Source organism: Lissotriton helveticus, chromosome 5_1, assembly GCF_964261635.1.
Source record: "Lissotriton helveticus chromosome 5_1, aLisHel1.1, whole genome shotgun sequence".
Classification (NCBI taxonomy): Eukaryota; Metazoa; Chordata; class Amphibia; order Caudata; family Salamandridae; genus Lissotriton; species Lissotriton helveticus.
In genome coordinates this window covers 100,027,014-100,047,972 of record NC_136065.1, presented here as the reverse complement: position 1 = coordinate 100,047,972, position 20,959 = coordinate 100,027,014, and the positions used below count along the sequence as shown (strand labels likewise).

Below are 20,959 nucleotides of genomic sequence, written 5' to 3'. Positions count from 1 at the left end.
GCGGGTATCGATTGCGAACAATATTCAGCACCCAATTGTCCCGAGTTATATTCTGCCACTCTGCCAGGTAATTTTGAATGCTTCCCCCCACCGGAGTGGGTAACAGATGAGGGGGGAGAAACCCTTCAGGGCTAAGGACCAGTGGGAGCCTTGTTCCCTGTAGACTGCTTGTTGCACCGTCCTCGTGACTGTTGTTTATGAAACGGTTGTCGCTAAAACGGTTGCTGTTGACCATACCGACGGCCTTGCCCACGCTGGAACCTCTGAGAGGAGTACCGCCGTTGGAACGGGTGGAAGGTCTTACGCTGCTCTTTCGGTTTCCCCAAACTGATAGCCTTCAAGGTTTTCATCTCAGATTTCACACGTGCCATCTCCTCATCTGCCTGCGAACTGAAAAGAGTCGAGCCAGAGAATGGTAAGTTCGCTATGTGCTGCGGAGTCTCTGGTTTTAAAGTAGTAAGGCGGAGCCAGGAATGCCTTCGAAGAGCCACGCTGTGACAATATTGATGGGCAGACAAGAGTGACGTGTCTGCCGCCACACTGATGATCTGGTTAAAGACCATCAGTCCCTCCTTCAGTATTTCTTGAAAGTCTTCCCGCTTGTCCCTGGGTAGGAGATCTACAAATTGGTTGAGCGATTTTCACAGGGAGCAGTCATACCTCCCCAGAAGGGCAGTCAAACTAGCCGCCTTCATTGATGTGGCTGCCGAGCTGCAGACTTTCCTCCACACCGAATCCAGCTTACAGCTTTCCTTGTCCGGTGGTACCAAAGACACCGGGGCCATAGCATGCTGCTTTTTAGCTGCCACCACAATGACAGAGTCCGGGGTGGGGTACATCCGGGGAAAGACAGGATCCGAATCAGGAGCTCTGTACTTCTTCTGAAGCCGGGAAGGCGCAGATTTCACCAAAGAAGGCGTCAGGAACAGCTTCATAGCGGATTCCAGCAAGTCAGGTATCAGCGGAAGTAAGAGGTGAGATGACTGTCTCTGCTTGAGTGTTTCAAATATTACGGCTGTTGAAGGTACTGGAGCCGACAACGGAATATTACGTTTAGTAGCCCCTCTGACCAAAACCTCCTGAAAAGTGGTGAAATCATCAAAAGGCGACACTGTTTGCGGAGGAGAGTCCATTAGCGTGGGAGAGTACTGGCATGTACTCGTCGAGGACATGTCACAGGAATACAAGGAGTGTAATGTCCCATGAATGTGGCGCCGCCAAGAGCGCAGGGACGAACGGTGACGTTCACAAGAACGATGCCTCGGACGAGGTCTCGATCTGGCGAAGATGCTGTTGGCCCAAGCGCAGGTTGAGACGGAGGTAAGAATGGAGGATGAGGCCGAGGAGGAGATGGCGGAGGAGGCGTAGTCTGCCGAGGAGGCATCCTCGAAGGAGAATAAGTACGGGAGTAATCTGAGTCCGAAGAAACAGCCACCCTTCTTTTTTGTGCCCTAGACGGCCTCCTCAACCTTGATGGAACACTCGACAGCGAGCATCGGCGTCGTCTTGAACTCCCTGCTGAAGATGACAGGCTCACAATTAAGCTCATCCAGGAGTGATACCTAAACGTCAAGCTTCTTTGATGGTTTGATGGCTCCTCGACGTCGATCTTCTCGTCGACTACGACCTTCTTGACGTTGACCGTCTCCTCGACGCGGAGCGTCTCCTCGAAGCTGAACGCCCCCTTGACACTGAACACCTCATCGACCGTGGTCGGCGTGGTCACCTCGACAGCAAGCGCCGGTGACTTGAACTTGATCGACGGCGATCATGCTTGGACGTCGATCTATGCCTCAACAGCGACCTCAGCCAAGATCTCGCCGTCCTTCCCCTTGACACGGAGAGTCAACGTCGCTTCGATCCAGGGCCCTGGGTCGACGGTGAGCAGATCGCCGCCATACCTGCTCTCGACATTGTCGTAGCAGTTTGACGTGGAAGGGGACCAGCTCCGTTTTTCAGCCTGTTTTCGACTGGGGAGCCCCCCAGAGGGCGGCGCATGGGTCTTAGAAGAGGACTTACCCTATCCTTGCCATAGGTCCCTATAGAAGATGCCTGTCATCTCTGCTCCATTCCTTGAAGTCAAGTCTTCTCCCTGTCACGCGGGGTGCGCCTAGAAAAGGTCTTGCAGATGGCGCAGGTGTCAGGGATATGAGAGGCAGGCAGACACAGAATACATACTCTTGTGTGAATCCGACTGCCTTTTTCCTGCCACAGTCAGGACACGTCGAATATTATATATTATGACAAGCAAATTGTGGAATTTCTGCCCACAAAGTACAGCAGAATCAAGAGAAAGGTCAATGTTGAGTGAAGTTTAAAAAAAACTCACTTTCAAGCTAGAAATATTGAAAAAATACCAATAAAGGTAGAGCTCAATGCTAGAGGGTCCTGCTAGCAGGAGCCTGAAAAAAGAACTGAAAGCAACTAGCCTTTGGCTGTGCATCATGGTATACCGAGGGTCTCTGGAAGGATTCTTTAAGGAACAGTATCCATTTACAGACACATAATGGCAGCCTATGGGGGTTTGTCTGTCCAACCCTTCATCTTTATCATTAAAAAAAAGGATCTTTGTGAAGGGGTGTTTTCCTATGTGTGAAACTCTGTAATATGGTTACATTTAACTGTTACCTGGTTATCTTTTTCACTTCAGGATGAAGTAATGGCAAGAGTAGCCTATTGTCTTTTAACTCTTAATTGTCTATGCTGGACTGCAGAAGAGGACAACTTAAGAGAATATACCTAATGAAGTGCTCCAGGGTCCACGCACATGGGCGGCACTATTTACATGATTATGACTATCACAGAGATCCCCTACTACAGAACTATTATAACTGTTTTAGAAATGCCACTTTCAGAAGTTGGCATTTGTGTGCTATGTGTCTGCCTGCCTGATGTGGATTGTATGTCTGGCTTTGGAGGGACAGGGGCTGGTGAGGTGTGTGTGTGGCTCCAGGGAGGGCAGGATGAGTCAGCGCTAGGCTGACTAGAGGATCTGCATTTGGAGTAGTGGGAGGAGTAGTCCCCTGACCCTGAATAGGTCTGCGCCTGCCTAGGTGAATGCTGGCTCTGCCCCCTGCACCCCCCTGCAGTGTGACTGATGACGAGCTCCCAACCTAACAAAGGGGAAGAGGAGCCTTGTCAACAAAGTACTCCAAAACCCCACAGAACCAGTTTAGGCTGGTTCCCCCAAGCCCAGTGCCAGGGCAGACAAGGAAACGTTGGTATAAATATTGGGGCTGTTACCCCATGAAAATGTTGTGCTATTTTTATGCTTACGGGGGGGGGGGGAGGATTGCTGCTGCTGGGCCCCAGGAGGAACCGCCACGAGGGACTGCTATGCTGCTGGAGGGCCCTGTGTGCTGGCCTGCCTTTAAGGACTCTAGGGCCTCGTGAGCGCTTTTTATTGCCAGCCCAAAAGGAGCACTGGTGCATGGCAGCGTGCTGATGCGAAGACTGCTGGGGAAATCCCAAGTAGCGAAACCGGAAGTCAGGAGTCTGTTGCCTGACCAGAGGCAGGACCGTCAAAGAAGCCAATTCCTGCCCGGCGCCAGAAAGAGGAGCGTGATGCAGGAAACGCCTGCCAGCATTGAGGCGGGGCTCCCGTGTTAGTGAGGAGAGCCCCACGCGCAGCCCAGACTATCCAGAGCCTCGCGGCCTCCACAGAGAAGTCCTGTGCCCCAGAAGAGACCCGACGAAATCTGGAGAGGCCAAAAGCAGGGCCAGCCGAGGCCCATTGCCGGCCATGGGAGAGGTCGGGGGGGTTTGAGAAGGGAGGGAGCTACACTCCCCCCGCCCCCAGTGCACCTGGGCTTTGCTGCTTTTGCAGCCCTATCTTCGCACCACAATTTTTCTGGACAGAGGGCATTTTGAGCCCAGTGAATGGCCAGTTGGCGTGGAGTCATTTCAGTGTGTAGACTGAGGTGCTGTGTGCCCTTTTCCAGTGTTACTGTGGGGCACTCTTCATGCTTGTGATGCCTACTGCGTAATGTGTTTATGCTTAGGAGGTTTATGCACAATGTGTTTTATGCCTAATTGTGATGCAGACATAATGTGTTTGTTGCCCATGCTACTGCGGAGTACAGTATTCTGCCAGTAGTTACTGGTTGAGTTTTAGTGCTTTCTAAAGGTTCTGACAGTGGATCAATTGGCCCCGTCCTGTGTATTTAATCCCCTGTAAATATTGCCTAGTGCCAGTTGGCAAGTGTATATGTGTGACTATGATCTACTGTGTTTTGGATAATACAAGGGCTATTTTTATATAACCGTGTGTGGGGTTTCTTTTGTGGTGTGCCTAGTGTGTGTATTGCGCAAACGCTTTACACATTGCCTCTGGGATAAGCCTGACTGCTCATGCCAAGCTATCAAGGGGGTGAGCAGGGGTTATCTTCAGCGTGTAACTCCCTTGCCCAGACTAGAGTGGTGGTTTCAGCCTGGCTGAGGCGCAAGCCCTAGCAAACCAGAAATCCCATACCAACACTCTACATCACAGTTTCTCTGTCTTCTTATTGCTAAGTCTCTCCCTTTATGTCTGTATTCTGGTACTTCCATCACCCTATCTCTCACTCTCTGTCTCTCTCTCTCTCACTCTCGCTCTCTCCTTTCGTAGAAATCGACTTGTTTATGATGACTGCGGAAGGTCATCTTTATTTTCACGTTTGGCTAAGAATCTACCACCAACCTCGATAGTTTATATTCTTTTTAATAAATCAGAGTAAAGTGAATTCTCAAATCCATGCCCAAAACAAATGCAATTACTTTGTGTCATCTGTCTCCATCTTGGGTTATTTTGTTAAGTGATCCAGAGGTCGCACATCCGTTAAGGCTTTGAGGAGAGGGTATTGAATATGCTACTTACCAGTATGCATCTGTTCTTGGCATGTAGGGCTGCTGACATTCATATCTATAGCATAGATCGCCGCCTAGTGTTGGGTCCGGATGATTGCACATTGTTGTCCTGGAAGAGTCTTCGAGGTATCACGAGATAGGTGGCTCCTCCCCTGGACTACAGTGCGCATGGGCATCGACTCCATCCCCAGATTGTTTTTAGCCATTGTGGCGAAGATGGAGTGTAACAGTGTGAGCGATGACCATGCTAAGAGTAAGTTTGGAATCTGCAGCCGCTACAGGCGCAGGGGAGGAGGGCGGGCGATATGAATGTCAGCAGCCCTACATGCCAAGAACAGATGCATACTGGTAAGTAGCATATTCAGTTTGAGGCATGTGGGCTGCTGAATTCATATCTATAGCATAGAATATATAGCAGTCCTTCCCCTAATGGCGGCCGCCTGTGCCAGCTGCAGACGTTTGAAAAAGTGTCTTAAGAACAGCCTGCCCTACAGCTGCTTGGAGTGCACATCTACACAGTAGTGTTTAGTAAATGTGTGTGGTGTAGACCATGTGGCTGCTCTACAAATGTCTTCCAAAAGGATATTACCAAGGAAAGCCATGGAGGCCCCCAACTTGCGGGTGGAGTGGGCTTTGGGGGGGGGACCGTTAAAGTGCGCTTAGCCTTGTGATAGCAAATTTGAATACACTTAACGATCCACCTGGCTATACCTGCTTTGGAAATGGGGTTGCCTTTGTGCGGGGCCGAAAAGGCAACAAAGAGTTGTTGTGTCTTCCTAAAATCCTTGGTCCTATCGATGTAGTACATGAAAGCTCATTTGACGTCAAGTGTGGAGCATTCTTTCGGCTACTGTCTCTGGGTTTTGAAAGAACGCGGGCAGTTCAATGGTCTGGTTGACATGGAACTGTGAAACCACCTTAGGAAGACATTTAGGGTTGGTGCGCAGCACCACCCTGTTCGAGTGAATTTGTATGAATGGCTCTTGGACAGTGAGCGCCTGGAGCTCACTAACACGTCGCAGAGACGTAATGGCTATCAGAAAATCCACTTTCCACGTTAAAAACTGAACCTCGCATGAATGCAGAGGCTCAAAAGGTGGGCCCATCAGCCTGGTGAGGACCACATTAAGGTTCCATACAGGAGCCGGTGGGGTCCTGGGAGAGATGACCTGTTTCAGTCCTTCTAGGAAGGCTTTAATTGCAGGCACTCTGAAAACGGAGAGATGCCGCCTGTTTTGGAGATAAGCTGCTATGGCGGATAAGTGTATCCGAATGGAAGCATATGCCAGCTTGCATTTGTAAAGATGTAACAAATAACAGATGAGGTTGTGAGTGGATGCATCTAGCGGGTTGATGTTGTGTTCTGTACAGTAAACGACAAACCGCTTCCATTTTGCTGCATAGCAAGCTCTGGTGGTGGGCTTTCTTGCCTCCCGTATGATATCCATGCAGTCGGGAGGCAAGTTAAGGTAGCCAAATTCTAAGACTTCAGGAGCCAGATCGCCAGGTTGAGCTGTTGCGGGTCTGGGTGCTGAATGTCGCCATGGCTCTGCGTCAAAAGTCTGGGCGTGAGGTGCAGCCTTTGATGCGGTACCACGGAGAGTTCTAGAAACGTGGTGTACCATGGTTGGTGTGCCCACGTTGGAGCAACCAGGATGAGTGTCATCGAGTGTTGCTTTAGCTTTCGTAACACCAGCGGTATGAGAGGTGCTGGGGGGAAAGCGTACGCAAATCTGCCTGACCAGTTCATCCATATCGCATTGCCCTGCGACTGTGGGTGAGGGAACCTAGCGGCAAAGTGTTGGCATTTTGCGTTTTCCCTTGTGGCGAACAGGTCTATCTGTGGATGACCCCACTGCTGGAAGTACGGGTCGAGTACTGATGGATGTAACTCCCACTCGTGCATTTGGTGGCTGTACCTGCTGAGCAGATCCGCCATCTGATTGTCCTTGCCCGGGAGGTGTTCCGCCATGAGGAAGATGTTTCTCTGAATGGCCCACTTCCACATGCTCTGAGCCAGATGAGAAAACTGTGGAGAGTGTGTACCTCCCTGCTTCTGAATGTAGTACATGGCTGTCATGTTGTCCGTCCGGATCAACACGACTTTGTTGCACAGATGTACTTTAAATGCCTTCATTGCCATGAAGATTGCCATCAGCTCTAGGTGGTTGATGTGCATCTTCCTTTGCTGAGTTGTCCATAGTCCCTGCACTGTGTAGTGGAGCACATGAGCTCCCCAACCCTGTAGAGATGCGTCCGTCGTTAGGATGATCTGTGGCACAGGCTCCTGGAACGGTCGGCCCTTGCAAAGGTTGTGTGGATTCCACCAATGCAGAGAGTTGTATGCCCGACCGGTCACCAACACTAGGTCCTTTAACTGTCCGTGAGCCTGATTCCACTGACGTGCCAAGCACTCTTGAAGCGGACGCATATGTAGCCTCGCGTGCTGGACTATGAAGATGCAGGAGGCCATCATGCCTATCAACTGCATGAACACTCTTGCTGGAAGCGAGTGTCGCGGTCTGAACTTCTGGATGAGCGACTGAATGCTGTTGATCCTCACAGGATTCGGCTGAGCCGTGGCCGCCAGAGTATCTATCGTCGCGCCCAGATACTGCCGCACATGGGCTGGCTGAAGGTGCGATTTGGGATAATTCAGTCAGAATCCCAGACTGTGAAGAAGGTGAATGGTGTGGGACATGTTGAAGGCGCACAGCTGGGCCGACTTTGCTTGGACAAGCCAGTCGTCCAGATAAGGGTAAACATGAACGTTCTGCCTTCTGAGGTGCGCAGCCACTGTCGCCAGGCATTTTGTGAACACCCTGTGCGCCGTGGTCACTCCGAAAGGTAGGACCTTGAACTGATAATGCCGACCCTGAATGGTGAATCGGAGGTATTTTCTGTGTGATGGATGTAGAGGAATGTGAAAGTATGCATCCTTGAGATCCAAGGTTGCGAGGAAGTCTCCCTGGTTGAGCAACGGAAGAACTTGCTGCAGCGTCAGCATGTGAAAGTGTTCTGAGAGAATATATTGGTTTAGGGGTCTGAGGTCCAGAATGGGTCTGAGGGACCCGTCCTTTTTCAGGATTAAGAAGTACAGGGAGTACACTCCTGTGCCTTCTTCTACCGGCACGAGCTCGATTGCCCCTTTTTGCAGCATGACAAGTACCTCCTGCTGCAATAAGTGCAAATGCTCTGTGGACATAGGACGGTGTTTTGGTGGCATGTTGGGTGGAGTGGATGTTAACTCCAGACAATAACCGAACTGTATAAGTTTTCTGACCCACCTGTCTGTGGTGATGGATTTCCAGACTGGCAGGAACTGCTGGAGTCTCCCCCCGACAGGTGTTGTGTGGTCGGGGGGCAGTGGCAGGGCGTCACTGTTTGGTGGTGGCAGAGGAACGGGAGTTATTTCCACGGCCTCTGCCCTTGGCACTGTTGCCCCGATAACAGCCTCTACTCTGCTTGGTGTAAGAGGACTGCGCTCCACCTTTAGTGTATTGCGTTTGCTGGGACATCTGGCCTCTGGAAACACCTCTATTGCCTGAGCGACGAAAAGTATTGGCCCAAAACTGTTGGGACTGGAGAGCTCCCATGGACTTTGCAGTCTCGGTATCCTTCTTTATTTTTTCCAGTGTGGTATCCACCTCAGGACCAAACAACCTATCAGGGTTGACCAGCTGATTGAGGATGGTGGTTTGTATCTCCGGCTTGAAACCGGAGATTCTGAGCCATGCCTGACGTCTCAACATCACACTGGTGTTAATGGCCCTGGCTGCGGTGTCCGCCACGTCCAGCGCACATTTAATAGAAGCGTTGGAGATGAGCTTCCCTTCCTGAATGAGCATTTCCGCCGCCTCTTTATACTGATCGGGTAGATGTTGTAACAGGGTCTCTAGTGTGTCATAGTGCGCCCTGTCATATCTGGCCAAGAGTGCCTGAGTGTTTGAGATACGCCAGATATTGGCTGCTTGAGCCGCCACCCTCTTTCCTGATGCTTCCAGCACTTTAGATTCCTTGTCTGGGGGAGGAGCATCACCAGTGGTTTGCGAATTCGCCGGCTTCCGGGCATTAGAAACGACCAGAGAGTCCAATGGCAACTGGCCCTTGATGTAGGTAGGGTCTCCAGGTGCGGCTTATATTTTTGGCTGGCACGTGTGGGTTCCTTAAAGAGGTCTGCAGCATGTTTGAGAACCCCTTTCAACATTAGGAGAGTTTTGACAGTCTTTTCTGCTGTGGAAAAGGTATCAAAAAGGAAGTCCACGTCAACAGGGTCAGCGTGCAGCTGGACGTCGTGGTTTTTAGCCGCCCTTTCAACAAGAGCATTAAATGCTGCAGAATCCTCAGTAGGAGATGTTTTAACATTGTACACTTGAGTGTCCGGGGCAGTTTGCGGATCCCCTGGGTCCCCTGCATCTGCCCAAGAGTCCTGGTGATCCTCAGGATCAGTGTTGGCAGGAAAGTTATACTCTTCGTCATCACCTTCCCCAGCCTCCACATCTGAATAAGTGGGTGAGGGTGTGGCAACTCTAGGAGTCTGTGGAGCAAGTGGCTCAACCAGAACCGGGGAATCCGTAGAAGGCTTCTTGCGCTTCAAAGGAATAGTGTAGGACTCAAAAGGCTGCGTTGCCGTGATTTTTCTCTTGTAGAGGGTAAGTTTACCGGTGTCGGCGTCGATAAAGTGTTCCGACTGCTCCTCCATCAAGGGTTGTCGATGCTTCAAGCTCTCAAGCTGCGGCGAAGGCTTTGACCCTGCAGACCCTTGCACGGGCGCGTTGGCGACCGACCTTGGTGCGAAGGCCTTCGGTGCCACCTTCGGCGGCAACATAAACAGGAGTGGCGTCGAAGACTTTGGCGTTTTGGCAGCCGGCTTCGGGGTGGAAGCATGCTTCAAATCGACCGCGGAAGCCTGGTTCCTGATGCATTGCAGTGAGTCCGACACCTGCTTCGTAAAGGAAGCGGACGGTTTCGTCGACCCGACAGACGTCCTCGGTCCACCAGCGTGTGAAGACTCGAGCGTCGATGTCTTGGTTTTCTCCGGCCGAGGCACAGGAGCAGCTTTCTTAGGTGCGCCGTGACGTCCTTCCGCGCCGACGGCCTTTGGCGCCGACTACTTCGGGTCGGCGGCCTTGACTCCCGGGGTTGGGGCCCCAGTCGTCGGCCCGACGCCCTTGTTCGATTTTGGATCGACGCCCTAGACCGACTTTGGCTCGACGCCTTTGGTCGACTTCACCGGGTCGACAGGCTTCTTCGGCTGCGGCCGCCCCGACATATCGGAAGACGAGGAGGCGGCCAGAGGGACAGACGTTTTCTGTGTCGTTGGCGTTTCCATCACTTTCGGTTTCGTCGACACCGAGGGTTTTACTTTCGGTTTCGTTTTGACGACCGGCGGATCCGCAGAAGTGCCCGTAGCCGGGCCCGCAGGCGAGGCCGTGAATTTGGGTGCAAGGTCTTGGGTAAGGCCGTGTGGCGATCCCGCGACCTGAGCCTTAGTGATTGTTCGAACGGGGCATAGCTCTTTGCCTGAGCTATCTTCCATGGCCCCATAGGCCTCATTGTCGTCTCCTACCTCGTCGACGACTTCTTCTGCATCGAGCGCCTCGACATCCGCGTCGTAGTCGATCTCCTCCGCAGGAGGTGAAATTTGCAGATGAACTTCTTGTTCGTCGGCGTCTTCTCTCTCGAAGATGTCCACCGGTGCCGGGGCCGACTGCTGGGCCTCCAGTCGTGCCACGCGCCGAAGCGTCTTCTTCGATCGAAACCAGGAACAAGCCATACAGTTGGCTTCATCGTGGTCCGGCGACAGGCACTTGTTGCACACTGGGTGGACGTCGATGTGGGGATACTTCGATCCACACACGGGACATTTCTTGAACGGGCTCCGTTCCATGATGTGTCGTTGAAAGTCTTGCTGCGTCGACTGGGCCTCAAGCACCAAAGAGTCACGCGACTCCTCGGGACGTCCGACTCGGGGACTGAGCCGGAACAGAGTTGGGCACCGAGCGCAAAAACAATACCGACGGTGTAGGAAAAGGCCTTCAGGCCTTAAGAAAGTCTATATTGATTCCGAACTGGAGATAACGAATACACATCCAAACCCAATGGAGGAAAAAAACAATCTGGGGATGGAGTCGATGCCCATGCGCACTGTAGTCCAGGGGAGGAGCCACCTATCTCGTGATACTTCGAAGACTCTTCCAGGACAACAATGTGCAATCATCTTGACCCAACACTAGGCGGCGATCTATGCGATAGATATGAATTCAGCAGCCCACATGCCTCGAACTCTTAGCTTCACAACAGAAGACCTCATTGAGAAGCATCATGTCTCAAGATTCTCTATTAATATTAACTTAGTCAGAAACAACTTGCCAGAAACAACTTGCCTAGTAACATTTGAGTGTTGTGAGGTTGTTGCTGGGCAGACTAGTCCATGCCCGTCCGTGCTCTCTCTCATTTGTTTAATTTGTATTTTGGTTCCTTGGTTTTATTTAGTTTTTATACCTGTTGTTCACATATTATCCTTTCTGGACAACAAAGGGATTGAGGTGTCTATCCCGGTAACCCTTGGGCTCAAGACAGTCTACAGTGAGGATAATCAGCTACGGTCTAAAAACGGAGTCATTTATACATTGAAGTGGGAAGGGCGTTGATCTGAAGTTAATCATATGGTCTGGTACGCTTCCCAGTACTCGGTCTGCTCTGTGATTACTTTCCGATCTAGGAGTCTGTGCCTGGACCATTATTCAGAACTCTGCGGTTGTGACACTCACCCTCTGAGATGCACGGAGTTTTGTGTGGATCTTCATCTCTCCACCCTATCCCCTCTTTCGACTTTTGAAAAGATCCTTGGAAACATTTAATAGATATTTTTGAGCTATTAGTCAGGAAAAGCTTAGGATTGGCATTGAAGACCAGCTATGCGCGATCCCTAAACCTGACAGAAAACTTGAGGGGGAGAAGATTTATGAAGATAGATATTTGTGGCGGACTAATTCAATTATTTCATCAGTCAAACAAGTTTCCAGAGGATGCCAGCGAGTATTTTCAGGACCCAAGGATGCTTTCCAGGGGACTCCAAGATTTCTGAGATCTCAAAGTTTTATGAGGATTTCAAGATTTCTTCAAACAAAATGAACGATTTGAAAGAACTTGTGAATACATTGTGGATTTTGAGACCAATGAGAATACAGCCGGTAGAGTTTGGATCTTTCAAAGTAGTGGACTTAAGTTTATGAGGAACACAGGTGGGTTGTATTGTTTACAATCTGAGATCCTTTGACATATTTCTTTTGCAGGATGGGGACTCAGCAATCGCCTTTACACACTGCAGCAGCAAGACCTGCTCCTTACACACTGAGAAGAGGATAATAAACCAGCCTTACCTGCTCAGGGTGCTTCTGACATCCTGCAAAACAGAGAAAGAAACGTAATGGAATTAGTTTCCACAAAAGATAATGAATGTTGGCATTAATTTAGGAGTTAAATGTATTTGGAACCATAAGTTTCATAGAACACTAATAACTATCTCTAGTTAGATGACATTGGGACGGGTGCTGGCCCCACATCCTCGTACAAACTCTGATATTCTGTCAACACCGGCTGTGATATCCTGAATGGAAATCCCATGACAGCACAATCTGTGATATTCTGAATGGGGTCACGACACAGCAGAGACCGTGATATTCTGAATGGGAAGCATGACATGGCACATTCGGATATTCTGAATGGGTTTACATAACAGTTACGTTCTGAACAAGGTCTCATGACTCAGCACTCTTTGATGCTATGAATGAGTTCATATTACACAGTCTGATTTTCTGAAACTATCACACGACTTCAATATTCTGAATGGTAATATATGAACCAGGACAGTGTGTGATATTTTGATTGAGGTCACATGATAGACACATCTGTAATATTTTTAAATGGGTCACATGACACTGCATTGTTTGTAATATTCTAGTTCGTATCACATGACTCAGCACATGGTGACTTTCACATAATAATACAATTGATAAATAACCTCCTCCCATAAACGTGCCATTTTACAAGATCTCATTGGCGATAACACACAAACTAACAGCACAGCTCCAGAAGTAATTTAGGAAGGATCTCTACCCCTGAAAACCCCAACTTTTCACTTTTTGACCACTGGTACTTGGGCCTCTCCTGTGATACAAGCCGTCCAAAAGACATCTCACCCACTGTAATCGCTATTACAATGAAATTATTAACTGCTTTTTAATATATGGCCAGCTCTGCTTGAGCAGTTAGGGCAAGGGTCTCTAAGTAGGTTGCAGATGACATTGATAAAGACTATGTGTACACTATGAGTTTTGCATGAGTGGATTAGGGTGAGGGTGGAACGGGTCTGTTGTGTGTTAATCTAAGGGGACAGAATTTTGTATCTATTGTCTGTCAATGCAACCCAAGATGGAAAGAGCCTGCCAAACAAAGAGGTAGTTTGGGAGTATATTAAAGTCCTTTGAAGCTGTCCAGGCTCCCCTGAAAGGAAGGAGGGCGACAGGTGCCACTTTGAAGTGCAGGGACAGTCCCTGACCACTTCCAGCTTTATTCTCCTCCAGAAGAGTTGCAGTGGACAGGTTTGTGTAGTAGCAGCGGAGGAAGGCCACTCCGTCTTTTGTGTCTCAGATTCCACCAAGGCACAGCCACTTCCACACCCACTTACTGCCAGGTTTGAGCAAACAAACTCTTTGGCTGACCATTCTGGGCAAATAAATACTTTTACATTTAGGGGTCTCTAGTTGGTAGAGGTAGGTACCTTTGAACAAATAGGGACACTTGCGTCTAGTCTGGGAAAGGGGGGGGGTACACTCCTAAAATAACCCCTGCTCACCCCATTGGTAGCTTGGCACAAGCAGACAGGCTTATCTCAGAGGCAGTGTGTAAAGCATTTGTGAACACATACAGTAACCCAGTGACAACACTACAGATGGACACCACACAAGTTGTAGTATAAAAATAAGTATTTTTATATAAACTTAACACAAGACCACAAACAACAATCCACAAAACTGTAGTTTAAAAATGGTAGAATTAGCTTAGTTCTTTTAAGATGTAAAATGCGACAAAGAGTTCAATGTACCTTAGGATGGGTAACGCTATACAACGAAAGTGTTGCAGGGAAGGTGATGCATCGGTTCCTTACACGCAAGAACGTGATGCATCGGGTCCCTACTGATGCGTAGGGGATGCGTCAGTTCTTCTCTGCAAGGGGAGGTGATGCATCAGTTTCTTACTGAGCTTCCGTGGCGATGTGGCCTGCAACGCCGTGATGCGATGAAGATCCAGTGCAATGAAACAAAGATGGCGTCTTCTCTTGGATGCAACAATCCGTGCACACCCGACTGCCGTGCGGCAACAACGATTCTTCTGAGCCGCGACAGGCCCTGCAACACGCTTCCCAGTGATGCGGCGGCATCTGAAGTGATGTCGATCCTCTTCTCCGGCGACGCGAGGCGCTTCGGCAACAATGCGACAGTTTACAGTGGTGACGCGCTTTCCCATCGATGTGACAACAGCAGCTGTGGCACACTTCCCTGATGAGGTGGCAGCATCTGGTGCGACGTCGATCCTCTTCTCCGGCGGTGCGAGGCGCATTCGCGTTGTGAAGCGACTGCAGCAGTTCTGCGACACGCTTCTCCTTCGTGAGTCGCGCTTCCAGCTCCTTGCGACACGCAGTCCCTCAGAAAGCCCAACACAACTGCAGGCAGTTCCAAAGAACTCCTGGGGAGCTGGTGGGTGAAGTCTGTTGCCCCCGAGACTTCAGCAGGAGGCAAGCTCTTTCTCAAGCCCTTGGAGATCCTTTCACAAGTTGATGAAAGTACACACAAAGTTACTCTCTCCTTTCTTTGGCAGTCATGCAACCACTGCAGGCTAATCCCCCAAGCAGCACTTCAGCTTAGGGATAGTCTCTACTCAGTCTCTCTGGTTATTCTCCTCAGCAAAGGTTTCTTATGGTTTCCCAAATGTGATCTAAAGTTCTGGGGTCTCGGTCTCACTTTTATACACAGTTCGTCTTTGGTCTCTGAAGGCAGAGAGGCCTTTGCCTAATCCAAACCAGTTTGGTCAGTCCTGGAGCACTCTGTTTACATGACTCCTTCTTTCCTTTCACAGTGCAGAGCAGGAACAACAGACGCACCACAGGAGGTAGAGCCAGCATTGTGGAGGGAAGGCATAGCCCTATTCAGGTCCCAGGTGCAACTCCTCCATCCGCATGCAGTTCTCTGTATTCAGCCCTGTGCTGACTCACCCAGTCTCCAGGAATCCCCCAGCCCCTGTCACTCAAACTCCAGACAAGGAATACACAACCTAGCAGAGGCAGGCTTGGATGGTTAGACAAGAAAATACCTACTTTCTAAAAGTGGTATTTTCAAACACAGAATGTTAAAATCAACTTCACTAAAAGATGCATTTCATCATTCTGAGTTCATGATTATAAGAGGTTATAGTCAAACTGCCCATTCTGGCCTATGGGGAACAGGTGGCCTTGCAATAGTGAAAAACGAAAATTGCTGTAATTCACTATTAGGACATGCCACACACATCAGGGCTTGTCCTACTTTTTACCTACAATGCACCCTGCTCTTGGGCCTACCATAGCGGTGACGAATATGCAGAAAAGGAAAGGTTTAGGGATTGGCAAGTGGGTGCACTTGTCCAATCAACATGGCAGTACCAGACTGCACACAGGCTCCGCAATGGCAGACCTGAGACCCCAGGCTGCTTCTGTGGGTGGCAAAACACGTGCTGCAAGCCCACCAGCAGCATTTGGTTTACAAGCCCTGGGCACAGTCAATGCACTTTACTAGGGTCTGACAAGTAAACCAAACCAACCAATCATGGATTCACTAATCCATACATCAATTTATAATAGGGAGAGCATATGCACTTTAGCACTGATCAGCAGTGAAAAAGTGGCAAGAGTCATAAAACCAACAAAAACAGGTCAGACAAAATACAGGAGGAAGGCAAAAAGTTCAGGGATGACCCTGCAAAAAGGGCCAAGCCCAACAAATACATAATCAGGAAATGCCTGAAACTCGCTCCAGAGATGGATCTCTGGAGCCCACTTCTATGTCTGTACAATTTGGATGAATATTGGCTAGAAACCCGGAACAGTGCCAGGATTCTCTTTAACCATCGTCAGGAGCATAGAGCATGGCTGGTGTGCAATACTGCAGCCTCAAAGCCAGGACACCTGATTGCAGACTTCCTGGGTGGGAGCCCTACAAGGAGAGCTGTAGACTGCCTAAAGAAAGCAGGAACTATCTGCTGGACATATGGGGTTTGTGGACTGCATTCATACAGAAAGCCACTTTGTGTAGGCATCCATCAGCACAATGTGTGGAGGGTCAAAAAGGGTTTCCAGGTAACTGTACAAACAAAGAGTTGCTGAATGAACAGGACTACCGTAACAAAGTATCTTGCATCTGGCTACAGTTTTGTTGTATTGTGTACTGGCATGTACCCATGTCTGAGTGTCCAACTGCATGTGAAACTGGTATCCTGGCATTCTGTGTGCAGAGAAGCCTAGGCCTTTCCATGACAATCTGAGGTTAGTTATAGAAAGAGGCGGTGGTACCGTCACGAGATTTCTGAATCATTCGGCTTCAAAGGTAACTTTTCTATGTCTGAGAAGATTACAGTCTCACTGGGAAGCTGGATGTGGGGGTGGAGGCAACGCGGGCTGAGTGTACACCTATATATGTATGTTTGTCCAGTGGACAAACTTGAAGTCTGCTGAACCTCAATACTTGTACCAGTGGGATCCAATTTGGATGGTGCCTGGTTTAGCACGGCACAAGGTGGAGGATAGATAAAGCTTCCTCAGGCAGTGGACAGTGGTAGTGCATTGACTACGTTTCTGTGGCTGGAGGGTGGACACCCAGATACTAACATGAAGGAGGATGTAGAATGGGCTACCTGTAAAAAAATTCAACAAAGTTCTTGTTATCAAACAGTGGCCGATTAATTCGTCCAGTGTTGGGTTGGGCCAGCAGTTTCTGTTAATCAACATGAGGAAGTTTCAAGACAAGGTTTGCCCTTTTGTATGTCGATTGCTACCTCGGGAAGGATGATGACAGCCAAGTGTAGTGATCCACCCTTCATTGTGTCTTTGTTTTGGATACTACGGCTTGGAACCAGCATCATTGCTACCTTCTGTGAGATAATCACCTTGCACACAAACTGGGCCTGCCAAATATCCAGAAAATGAAATTAAAAAAAGAACCACTGGAAGGAAAATGCTACTTACCCAGTATGCATCTGTTCTTGGCATATAGAGCTGTAGAGTCATATGCTCGGCATAGACTGCCATCTGGTGATGGGTCCGGATGTTAAACAACAATTGATGGACAGAATGCAGAACAATGTCATACATTCACCCCAGTACAGAGATCTGGGCCTAAATCCATCGTTTTTTTGCACTCCACACCACCCCAGGTCACTTTGTTCTTCTTCAAAGAAGTCTTTCCAGTCACGAGGTAGGCGACTCCTCCTTTCGGTGTTAGTGCGCATGGGCATCGACTCCATTGTTTGATTGTTTTCCCACAGAGGGTGATAATGGAGTTAGTAAAAGTAGTAAAAGGAGATGTCATGAATGCATGTATCTAAGTAAGATTTTACTGCAACAGGTATAGGTACCCGGGCAGGTGGGTGGCACATACGACTCTACAGCTCTATATGCCAAGAACAGATGCATACTGGGTAAGTAGTATTTTCCGTTTGAGACAATGAGCTGTAGCTCATATGCTGTGCATTGATTATATAGCATTTATCTCCCAAAGCGGTGGCTAACTTGTATCTGTTACAGTGGTTTGAAATAGTGTACGAAAAACTGCCTGGCTCACTCTAGCTTGTTGTCTTGCTAACACATCTACACAATAGTGGTTCGTGAATATGTGAGGTTAGACCATGTTGCAGCTTTGCATATGTCATCTATAGGTATATTTCCTCAGAATGCAATAGAAGCCTGCAGTTTGTGTGTAGAGTGTGCTCTAGGGGAACTGCCAACGTTAGTTTTGCTTTTGCTTAGCATATTTGAATGCACTGTATTATCTATTTTACAATACCTGATGTTGAGATGGGATTGCCTTTGTGTGGTTTAGCAAAAGCGACAAAAAGTCAATTTGTGTTACTGAAAGGTTTGTCCTTTCTATGTAATAAAGCAATGCTCTCATCACATCGACTGTGTTTAAGGGCACGTTCTGTCACTGAATCTGGTTGAGGGAAAACCACAGGTAACTCAACAGATTGATTGATATGAAAAGCAGGAATGACTTTTGGAAGGAATTTAGGATTAGTCTGAAGAACCTCTTTATTTTGGTGCTATGATAACAGGCACTCTAAAAAGAGATAGATGTGGTCTATTCTGGAGGTATGCAGCTATTGCAGCCAGATGTAAGCGTATGGATGTGTATGCTAAATTGGAACATTGTAGATGTAACAAATAACATATAATGCGGGTTGATGTCGTTATTACAGTATATACACTTTACTGCATAGCAGGCTCTTGTGGTAGGACGTCTAGCCTCTTTGATACTATTCAAGCAGTCTGGCGGTAGAGTAAGATAGCCAAACTCTAAAACTTCAGGAGCCAGATCACCAGATTGAGTTGACTGGGGTCTGGATGTCTTATGTCTCCATGGCTCTGTGTGAGGAGACCGGGTGCAAGATGTAGCTTTTAGTGAGGAACTACTGAGAGTTCCAATAGGGTTGTGAACCAAGGTTGCATGCCCATGTGGGAGCAACTAGGATTAGTGTCAGGGACGCTTGGTTGAGTTTCTGAACCACTAATGGAATGAGTGGAGAGGCGAAAAAGCGTAAGCAAATATCCCTGGCCAATTCATCCATAGTGCATTGCCTTTGGATAATGGGTGTGGATACCTGGACGCAAAGTTTGGCCATTTTGCATTTAGATGTGTGGCGAACAGGTCTATGTGTGGGAGTCCCCACATTTGGAAGAATGGGAGTAGAACATGAGGGTGTATTTCCCATTCGTGGATTTGCTGTGTCTGACGACTGAGCAAATCTGCCATCTGATTGTTTACTCCTGGATGGTGTTCTGCTAGGAGATATATTTGGTGATGTATGGCCCATTTCCAGATGGTCTCTGCTAGCTGTGACAGCTGGAGAGGGTGCGTCCCTCCCTGTTTTTGTATGTGGTACGTGGCAGTCATGTTTGTACGAATTAGGACAGTCTTGCATACTAGCTGAACTTGAAATGCTTTCAGTGCCAGAAAAATCACTAGCAGCTCTAGATAACTTATATGAAGCCGTTTCTGCTGCAAGCACCATATGCCTTGAATTGTGTGGGTTTGGAGATGCGCTCCCCAACTTGTCAGTGATGTGTCTGCCGTCAGTACTATCTGTGGAACCAGGTAGCTGAAGGCCCGAACTTTTAAAAGGTTTTGTGTGTTCCATCACTGCAGAGAGCAATGGGTGCGGCCGTCTACCAACACCAGATCTGATAACTGACCGTGAGCTTGGTTCCACTGACGTGCTAAGCATTCCTGTAGGGGACGCATTTGAAGTCTTGCATAGGAGACTATAAAAATGCCAGACGCCATCATTCCCAGTAACTGCATGAACACTGGTAAGGAGTGTAGAGGTTGAAACTGAGACATCAGGGTTTGTATATTCCTGACTCTGGCTGGAGTTTGGTATGCTAAAGCTTTTTGTGTGTTTGTAGTAGCTCCTAGATATACTTGAGACGCTGTTGGCTGGAAATAGGATTTGGACAGATTTACTGTGAATTCTAGCTCGTGGAGCAATTGCACAGGGTTTTTGTGTGTGGCATAGACAGCTGTTGTGCGAGCTGGCCTTTATGAGCCAGTCATCTAAGTATGGGAAGACATGAATATGTGCCTTCTTAGATGGACTGCGACTACTGCCAAGCATTTTGTGAAAACCTTGGGTGCAGTTGTTACTCCGGATGGGAGTACGTTGAATTGATAGTGCTGACCTACTACCAAAAACCTGAGGTATTTGCAGGGTGTAGGGTGCATTGGAATATGAAAGTTAGCGTCCTTTAAATCCAGAGTGGAGAGAAAGTCGCCTTGCTGAAGAAGGGGCAGCTCTTGTTAAGATGGTTACCATATGAAAATGGTCTGACTGAATTTATAAATTTAGTTATCTGAGGTCTTATAGAGGCACGAGAGAGCCATCCTTTTTGGGAATTAGAAAGTAGAGGGAGTAAACCCCTGCTTCCTGGTATGGTAAAGGAACTGGTTCTATTGCACCTTTCTGCAACAAAGAGAGAAGTGTGAGATGTTCTTGTGACATGAGGTGTGACCTTGGAGGAATGTTCGGAGGACTGTTTGTAAGCTCCAGGCAATAACCAGATTGGATAATTTGTAGAACCCATTTGACTGATGTAATCATATTCCAAAAGGGTAGAAATTGGGAAAGACGTTCCCCGACGGGAGTGGAATGGTCAGGGGGGTATGGACAGGAAGTCACTGTTTGGTGTTTGCAGGCAAAGTGCGTGTTGACTTACCTCTGCCTCTTCCCTTATCATTGTTTCCTCTATATCCACCTTTAAAATAACCTCTTGAAGAGGGTGACTGATTGTTGCCCGAGGAATTGTCTGTGGACACATTTTTGGAGCCACCCCTGTAAAATGAGCGACAAAAGGAACCTCTTTTGGAAGGCGATTGTAAGGCCCCCATGGAATTAGCAACCTCAGTATCCTTTATCTTTTCCAGTGATGTATCGACAGCTGGACCAAAGAGTTGTTCTTTGTCAAAGGGTTGGTTAAGAATAGAGGCTTGTACCTCCGGCTTGAATCCTGAAATTCTTAACCAAGTAGGTCTACGGAGCAGTACACTAGTGCTTACTGCTCGAGCTGCTGTGTCTGCCTCATCTAGATCACACCTGATAGAGGAATTAGTTATTAATTTACCCTCTTGAATCAGGGCACTAGCTCTAGACTTATGCTCATCAGGAAGAAATTCAATGAGCTTTTCAAGCTCATCATAGTGAGCTCAGTCATACCTTGCCGATAGTGCTTCAGCATTTGCAATGCACCAACGATTAGCTGCTTGCGACGCTATTCCTTTGCCCGAAGTGTCCATTAATTTGGACTCTT

The 20,959-nt window shown here is 48.5% G+C and overlaps 1 protein-coding gene across 1 annotated transcript in view; it reads right to left on the bottom strand.

The window, feature by feature from the left end:
- The window catches only part of LOC144752988 (E3 ubiquitin-protein ligase TRIM39-like), a 239,784-nt gene that overhangs the window by 132,337 nt on the left and 86,488 nt on the right, over positions 1 to 20,959 (bottom strand). The window contains exon 4 of the mRNA XM_078640799.1: positions 12,231 to 12,253. Within this exon, the coding sequence (XP_078496925.1) occupies positions 12,231 to 12,253 (23 nt within the window). The remainder of the gene's footprint in view (positions 1 to 12,230; positions 12,254 to 20,959) is intronic.